Below are 9,479 nucleotides of genomic sequence, written 5' to 3' on the forward strand. Positions count from 1 at the left end.
TGAAAATGGGATTCAAACCTTGAGAGTAGAAAACGGTTACACACTCAAGGAGACGAAGGAGCCAGTGTGGGCTGAAGCTAAGCAGGTTGTGGGAGCGTTTGTTCCTTTTTATATTATGAGGTAGTTAAGGATGTTTGTTCTCACTGTTGGAGAACTCTCTCACTCAGTAGGGGGTGTATTTTCATCGCAAGTTGAGCGAAAGAGACAACTCTTTCGTTTAGCTGTTCTTACTGAGGTTTTAGGAGGGATGTATTGACTCTTTTAGTGGTGATTTTGTAATAAAGATAATTACTCAAATATGAGCATAGACAACATGCACAGTATATTACCTGGAATTTGCCAGTATAGTGGTCGTCTCTGGTTCCTTCCGTCCCCTCCTTCAGAGCGATGAGTGTAAAGCCTCTAAAATAGGAGGGACTGGAGGCGTACAGAGTCACTGGAAACAGGAAAGGAGGGGAGTTAAGAGAATATAGGTCAAAGATAAAGTAAGTAGTCCCATCCCAAGTGCAGACCCTCCCAGGTACTGAGAAGAGAGAAACAAACTCAGCCGGTAGAGCCTACGTGGTATGTGGGCCATTTCCTGGTTGCTAAAATTCGAATAGTTCGCTTAATTTCAGTTTGTGACAAAACAAACAAGTATAGTGGAGAGAATCATTGTACCAAATAAACCGCTGTGAAAAATATTTTCCATGGCAAAAATACTGTTTGAAGGGGTGTACAAAACCAAACGTAAGAAAGACTGACATGCATGTTACTGACACTTTCCCTCTGTGTACATCTAAGTGCGATATGTGCTGCTTTGTTCGGGACCAACTTCAATTTACCTACAGCTGAAGTCGGAAGTTTACATACACTTTAGCCAAATACATTTAAACTCAGTTTTTCACAATTCCTGATATTTAATCCTAGTAAAAATTCCCTGCCTTAGGTCAGTTCGGACCACCACTTTATTTTAAGAATGTGAAATGTCAGAATAATAGTAGAGAGAAGATTTATTTCAGCTTTTATTTCTTTCATCACATTCCCAGTGGGTCAGACGTTTACATACACTCAATTAGTATTTGGTAGCATTGCCTTTAAATTGTTTAACTTGGGTCAAACGTTTCAGGTGGCCTTCCACAAGCTTCCCACAATAAGTTGGGTGAATTTTGGCCCATTCCTCCTGACAGAACTGGTGTAACTGAGTCAGGTTTGTAGGCCTCCTTGCTCGCACACGCTTTTTCAGTTCTGCCCACAAATTTTTTATAGGATTGAGGTCAGAGCTTTGTGATGGCCACTCCAATACCTTGACTGTGTTGTCCTTAAGCCATTTTGCCGCAACTTTGGAAGTATGCTTGGGGTCATTGTCCATTTGGAAGACCCATTTGCAACCAAGCTTTAACTTCCTGACTGATGTCTTGAGATGTTGCTTCAATATATCCCCATAATTTTCCATCCTCATGATGCCATCTATTTTGTGAAGTGCACCAGTCCCTCCTGCAGCAAAGCACCCCACAACATGATGCTGCCACCCCCGTGCTTCACGGTTGGGATGGTGTTCTTCAGCTTGCAAGCCTCCCCCTTTTTCCTCCGAACTTAACGATGGTCATTATCCAACCAGTTCTATTTTTGTTTCATCAGACCAGAGGACATTTCTCCAAAAAGTACGATCTTTGTCCCCATGTGCAGTTGCAAAACCGTAGTCTGGCTTTTTTTAATGGTGGTTTTGGAGCAGTGGCTTCATCCTTGCTGAGCGGCCTTTCAGGTTATCTCGATATAGGACTCATTTTACTGTGGATATAGATACGTTGTTTCCTCCAGCATCTTCATAAGGTCCTTTGCTGTTGTTCTGGAATTGATTTGCATTTTTCACACCATTCTTTTGATTTTCCCATGATGTCAAGCAAAGAGGCACTGAGTTTGAAGGTTAGCCTTGAAATACATCCACAGGTACACCTCCAATTGACTCAAATTATGTCAATTAGCCTATCAGAAGCTTCTAAAGCCATGACATAATTTTCTGGAATTTTCCATGCTGTTTAAATGCACACACAATGCATGTAAACTTCTGACCCACTAGAATTGTGGTAGTAAATTATATGGGGAAATAATCTGTGTGTAAACAATTGTTGGAAAAATGACTTGTGCCATGCACAAAGTAGATGTCCCAACCGACTTGTCAAAACTATAGTTCGTTCACAAGACATTTGTGGAGTGGTTGAAAAACGAGTTTTAATGACTCCAACCAAAGTGTATGTAAACTTCCGACTTCAACTGTATGTCCTTTTTGCCGCACATGACCATTCAACTGGGCAGTAGTCCAGGTGCGACATCTAGAACCTGTAGGACCTGCCTGGTTGATTTAGATGTCAAGAAAGCAGCGCAACGCCTGATCATGAACAAACCTCTTCCCATTTTAGCAACAATTGAGTCAATTGATCTTATTTAGGGACAATACAATGAATAATTGCATTATTGTTTTTAAGTGAGTACAAAATCAGACTCTAGGCTGCAGTGAAAATGTCATTTGAATAACAGCCATAAAGCCCTGTGATTTTAATGTTTCATTCCATTTGGATCTGCTGTGGGTCTAATCTCAACCATTTATAAGGTCTAGAAAGGCACATTAGCAGGCCAGTCTGGCTGTATTTTAAGTTCTGATACTGAGATGCGGTGTCATTTCCAGATCATCATTCTCCCAATTTGTCCTATAATTTCACATGACTGGGCAGGGCTGAAGCTATGGGTGAGCCAGGCCCATCCAATCAGAATAAGTTTCCACACAAAAGGGCTTTATTTCAGACAGAAATACTCCTCAGTTTCATCAGCTGTCCCGGGTGGCTGGTCTCAGACGATCCAGCAGGTGAAGAGCTCCTTCAAAACTTGAGACATCTGTTGCATTGTGTTGTGCACATTTTAGAGTGGCCTTTTATTGTACCCAGCACAAGGAGCACCTGTGTAATATTCATGCTGTTTAATCAGCTTCTTAATATGCCACACCTGTTAGGTGGAAGGATTATCTTGGGAAAGGAGAAATGCTCACTAACAGGGATGTAAACAAATGTGTGCACTAAATTTGAGAGAAAGAAGCTTTGTGTGTCTGGAAAATTTTGGGGATCTTTTATTTCAGCTCATGAAATATGGGACCCACACTACATGTTGCATTTATATTTTTTTCCCGTACCTTTCAAGACGGTAGCCCGCTTTAATTAAACAGCATGGAAACAACTCGCAAATGCGCATATTGTTATTATGCAGATTTTAGAATATTTCCATGAAAATCTTTAACCAATTGGATGGAAACCTAGCTATATACACCCCAATGACTCTGGCAAGTGCGCTAGTCCAGTGTCACTTTGATTATGCCTCCACATCATGGTTCACCAGCAGCCCCAAACATCTAAAGCATAAACTACAGACAAACTTGTAAGAATTGTACTTAAACTCAAGCATTTTTTGTCTGTATCTATGAAATTGTATATGTATTTATGTAAAATAAAATAGGGACCACAATGGAAATAGGTCCTCGACTTTATAGTGCAATCACGGTCACTTTTAAAAATCTTCACACTGTGTGTGTGTCAAATCGTATTTGTCGCATACGGCTTTTTTTGTCGCATTTCACCTTACCGTGAAATGCTTACTTACAAGGCCTTAACTCTATTTTCTTCAACTGCATTGTTGGTTAAGAAAATATTGACTAAATAAACGATATGTAAAAAAAAAAAAAAAAAAAAAAATATTGGAAAATCCAATAGTAACAAAAGAAAATGACGTAACAATAACAATACTATACAAAAACGGAGTATCGGTAATGAGTCAATGTGCAGGGGCACAGGTTAGTCGAGGTAATTTGTAAAGTGACTATGCATGGATAATAAACAGCGAGTAGCAGCAGTGTAAAAACATATCTTTGACAATTTTTGGGTCCTTCCTCGGACGAAGATGCAACCAGTCAGGATGCTCTCGATGGTGCAGGCTATGGTGGTTGTTTGAAACATGTAGGTATTACAGACTCCGTCCAGGAGAGGTTGAAAATGTTAGTGAAGACACTTGCCAGTTGGTCTGCGCATGCTTTGAGTACAAGTCCTGGTAATCCATCTGGCCCCGCGGCTTTGTGAATGTTGACCAGTTTAAACTTGCCTAGTTAAATAAAATAAACAAATATTTCAAAAGTATCTCACATTGGCTCCGGAGTGCGTGATCACAGTCGTCCGGAACAGCTGGTTCTCTCATGCATGTGTAACGGATGTGAAATGGCTAGCTAGTTAGCGGTGGTGCGCGCTAATAGCGTTTCAATCGGTTACGTCACTCGCTTTGAGACCTTGAAGTAGTGGTTCCCCTTGCTCTGCAAGGGCTGCGGCTTTTGTGGAGCGATGGGTAACGATGCTTCGTGGGTGACTGTTGTTGATATGTGCAGAGGGTCCCTGGTTTGGGCGAGGGGACGGACGTAAAGTTATACTGTTACACATGCTTCAGTGTTGATTGCCTCGAAGCAAGCATAAAAGGCATTTAGCTCATCTGGTAGGCTCGCATCACTGGGCAGCTCTCGGCTGTGCTTCCCTTTGTAGTCCGTAATAGTTTGCAAGCCCTGATGGTTCATCTGAGGGCGTAGCGGGATTTCTTATAAGTGTATAGCGGATGTGGCCTGTAATCCATGGCTTGTTTCTGAAATGTACGTACGGTCACTGTGGGGATGAAGTCGTCAATGCACTTATTGATGAAGCCGGTAACTGAGGTGGTATACTCCTCAATGCCATTGGATGAATCCCGTAACTTATTCCAATCTGCGCTAGCAAAACACTCCTGTAGCGTAGCATCCGCGTCATCTGACCACTTCCGTGTTGAGCGAGTCACTGGTACTTCCTGCTTTATTTTTTGCTTGTAAAGCAGAAATCAGGAGGATTGATTTATAGTCAGATTTGCCGAATGGAGGGCGAGGGAGAGCTGTGTATGCGTCTCTGTGTGTGGAGTAAAGGTGGTCTAGAGTTTTTTCCCTCCTGTTGCACATGTGACATGTTGGTAGAAAATACGTAAAATGTGCATATCTAAAAAATAATAATTGTATATCCCAACAACAACAAAAAATGATTGACAAATAAAATCAATCAATCCAAAATGTGCAGTGGCCATTTGATGAATGGAAAGAGACATCCGTTACAAAACACCAACATATTTAAAAGCATTTGATACTGGGTAGGCCTACAAGATAGGGAAGGAGGTATTTTCTGACATAGTCCATTTATTGTGATGTTTAAAAATGTAAAGTGCCGGAGTCGTTATGCTTTGTTTATTGGTTATGTGGTGCATTGGAACAGAACATTTGTGGAAAATTCATTGCATATATTTTATATAATTATAAATATGGCATCAAAATGTTGAAAATCTGATTTCCCCCTAGCTGATCATTGTCTGCAGCCAGCTCTGATCGTAGTGTAATGAAACAGGCAGGGAGAGTGTCTGACTACTAAATGGAATGGACAAAAGTTTTTGGAAAGATTTTCAGTGTTAAACACAATTCATATTAGCAGCACAGTTCTGTTCAGCAGTGGGAAGGACGTGGCACACTCACCCTAGCCTACATCAGCTGGTGAGCTGCAGGCGAGCAAGCGATGAGTGTGGGCAGACAGGCTCCGAATACACATATCGCGCAGGCAATGCTTGCTTCCATGTAGCTAACTAGTCACCACCAGACTTCTAGTTAGTTACCCTTTGCCTAGTTAAGAAGCACAAGCTGCTTTATGAAAATAAAAACAATACTCCCTTGAGTATAGAAAAGTTGTTGAATTTGTAGTTTCACTCAACCCTCACACTTTTCCCACTGTATTTCATAGCCAGGTTCTGTAACCAACATACTAACCAAGTCTCCCTCATATCCTCTGACAAAATTGCTTGATTCTATCCATTACCATCCAAAAGATATGACCCACAATAACGGCGCTACGGTTTTTTCTTTCTATTGTGCATTTTACATTCATAAAGCGTATACCGGGCTTTTCTAAAACTAGGCTATTTGCTGACCGGACAGTTAACTATTTGTTTAGACAACACCTTGTACACTCATGTTACCTCATTAGCTAGCTATAGCTAAGAACCTGGGGCGCGTTCAGCAGGAAGCAACGTTTTGGAACGTTCGGATAGAAATATGCTATGTAGAACAAACATGCCTCTCTGACATTTTGAATAAGGAATAATGTTGGCTCTGTTAATAGAATTTCTATCTGCAGAGTTCAGGTATATTTTGCAACTGAACGTGGCCCTGGTGGCATGGAAAGAAAGGGAAATGGATAGCGAACAATTTATTGACTAAATCCCACTACGGAATATCTGACTGGGTAAATAACTTTATTTTGAGTTCATGTGGACCCAGTGACTCAGACTTGAACACTTGAACCAGGACTCAAGCACGAGGACTCGGACTTCAGCCATAGGGACTTGTGACTTGACTCGTGATTCGACCATTGGTGACTCATTATTTAATCGGACTCAAACACAAGGGACCTGGAACTCGATTCTGACTCGAGGTTTAGTGACTCGACTACATCACTGGGCGAAACAGTCATTAGCTCCAGTTCAAAGTCATTAGCCCCATTCTACTTTTGGACATCAATGTGGCTGCAACGTCTGTGGAACGTTGATAACAATGACAACTGAGTGACGGAGGTGCAACCCATACTACTTTGCATCTGGTGATTGTACTACTCTCCGTTTCTCTCCCACTCTCTCTGCTTGTGTCTGTGCTTGTTTTGTATGTAATATGCAATATCTAGGTAGGCTGAATTAAGTCCCCTTACATGGCCAGATAATTGTTATATATTATTTACTTGTCTGTCATATTTCTGCTGTTGGGAAGAAAATATGTTATGCTTGGGAAGAACATATGATGTTATGCAGAAGAATATGTTGGTAGGACAAGGCTATGTATGTTTGATCAAATGGAAGTTAGTGATTTATGTTTACTGTAAATGAATGAGGCAATACAAATGTGATGTGACTAAAATGAAAGGGCATTTTGTTGACTAAAATGGCCCACTGTTTGTGCTATTTTGACAATAACAAGACTAAATCATTATTTAAATGACAAATCTGACTCAGACTTAATGCTATTTTAATCAAAATGACTAAGGCTAGACTACATTTTTTTTTAAAGAGTGCCAAAATTAACACTGCATTGGGGAGGGGGGGTGCATTTGTTTTATGACACCTTGAGTTGGACCAACCCCGCCCCCCGTAAATTTCGAACTGTCCCTATATGTTTTGCATTTCAAGTGACATAATGAGGTGTGATAATTAGCCTACTCTGGTTGGATACATTTGCGAAATGAAGTCACTTGTGCACGGAACTTAAACTTGACTTTGGTGTTAGGCTACTGGAGTAGGCTAATTTCTGATAGTTGTCATTTCAAAGCCACCAATTTGGTGGGTATAACAAAAGCCAAGCAAGTAACTGTAAGTAAAATGTGCTCTAGTTGCATACCTCTGTAGATGCTAGCAGGTTGGTAGTTTTCGGGGTCCCCCTCGACTCTTAGCCGAAACTCATTGTAGCCATCTCTCCGTGTACCCTGTGTCTGTGCCCGTAAAATCCTGCCGCAATATCCATCCGACTTCGCGTGCTTATCTGTGGGTTCTTCGACGAAAGCGAGAGCATTGCACATAAAACTCGAAACCAAATACTGCAAAAGCAGCAAATGCATATACATTCCCATAATGTATGTTGTGGTGCGAAGTTATTTATTCCACCTATAAAAAGGAAACAAAATATAGGAGTATAAATTCTCTCACCACAGTCCCCACGAAAATAAATACCTGCAAACTATTTAGCCCTGACACTTGGTAGAAATTGTGTGAGAAACCGCGGTGAATCCATCCCAGACGGGCGGGTTTTGAAGTTCGATGGCACTGCTTCAGTACCTATAGTTACACTGATTTGAGAGGAAAGCGGTGATAGGTGGCTTGAGTGATGAGTTAAGGGAGTAGGCTAATTCTCAGGGTCGGGGAAATAGCGAAGCGCAGCATTGAAACGAATAGATTGAAGCGATGAAAGCAGCAGAGTTTAAACAAAACCCAGACATTCCTACCAGTGGCCGCTGTGAGCCTGTGACCGAGGAGCGTTTGACATTCTTGATGAGACGCAGGAAAGCTGTCGGCCAATGTTTGCACAGCCGTGGATCTCACAAGGTAATTACATCAGCGCGCTCATAACAATTGTGCGTCTTTTCTTTGCGTAAAACATTGTATTAATGGTAATGGTGATACAATCGTTTGGTATGTCAAAACCATGTCTCAATTAGTTACTTTTGACGATGAAATAATTATAGTTTATTTGAAAGTGCATGATTTATTTTTAGGGAATAGATCGGCTTTAATATTACATATAGAGTGTGGCTTCATCAATCTAATTGTCTGCATCATTTCCAATCCCCGATAATGTATTTATAAAACATATACAATACCAGTCAAAAGTTTGGACACACGTACTCGTTCATGGATTTTTCTTTATTTTCACTATTTTCTACATTGAGAATAATATTGCTGACATCAAAACTATGAAATAACACATATGGAATCATGTAGTAACAAAGAAAGTGTTACCCAAATCAAAATGTATTTTATATTTGAGATTCTTCAAAGTAGCCACCTTTTGCCTTGATGACAGCTTTGCACACTCTTGGTATTTGAGCCGCTCAAAGGGTGGAAATTGAAACTATGCAGACCAGTAGGTGTCACAAGAGTATCCTCACACCTCTAATGGCCGGCCGTCTGTCAGTAGCACTCTCCATCCATTGTCTTCTGTCCACACAAATCACTTTGCATACTGTACATAGGCTATACTGTGCCTGCCAATGCGAGTTATTAGTGATCTGGTCTGTATTGAAGACTATGGGAGTTTATTCGCTCTCCTTTCGTACTTTAGCCTACGTTATCATAGATGGCTGTGTGGATGTCTGCCATAATGCTCCCCGTGCTACCGTTCACTAAAACCTCATTGAGGCAAGCCAATCTCTGCGTTGCTATGTAAACATTTCCCCTAGCAAGGTGAAATAAACATCACTTAACATACATCATTGAATAATGGTGGGTGTTTGGTATGTATGGTAAGGAAAGGTATTCTGGTGTGGACCTGGGAGTGGGACCATGAGGTAGTGGTAACAACACGTAGAGGAGAACAGTGCCTGAGGCTGGAGGTGGTTACTCTGCATCTGCCATGACGTTGTCTGAGGAAACCCATCTGGCATCCAATCTCTATAACATGTGTATGTATGAGGGGGTGGCTGTTTCCCGTATAGAGGCATGTGTGGCTGTTTTTGCAATACTGTTGTGCAATGGTTCATTTTTATTTTACATCATGCATAAACACAGACACAGATGTGTACATGTACGCTTCAACCTACCAACGTACGCCTCAACCTATTACCTACTCAATTTTACTGATAATGCCTGACATTAACAACAATCAAGTGCTTCTCGCAGTACTGAGCCGAACCCAGCTAGACGATGCT

The 9,479-nt window shown here is 41.2% G+C and overlaps 1 protein-coding gene across 1 annotated transcript in view; it reads right to left on the reverse strand.

Moving 5' to 3' along the window:
• The window catches only part of LOC120054130 (spondin-1-like), a 138,466-nt gene extending 130,395 nt beyond the window's left edge, over positions 1–8,071 (reverse strand). The window contains exons 1-2 of the mRNA XM_039001543.1: positions 7,457–8,071; positions 330–436 (exon numbers count right to left, since the gene is read on the reverse strand). Of these exons, the coding sequence (XP_038857471.1) occupies positions 330–436; positions 7,457–7,685 (336 nt within the window). The 5' untranslated portion in view covers positions 7,686–8,071. The remainder of the gene's footprint in view (positions 1–329; positions 437–7,456) is intronic.
• Positions 8,072–9,479: the final 1,408 nt, after the last annotated feature.

Source organism: Salvelinus namaycush, chromosome 9, assembly GCF_016432855.1.
Source record: "Salvelinus namaycush isolate Seneca chromosome 9, SaNama_1.0, whole genome shotgun sequence".
Taxonomy (NCBI): Eukaryota; Metazoa; Chordata; class Actinopteri; order Salmoniformes; family Salmonidae; genus Salvelinus; species Salvelinus namaycush.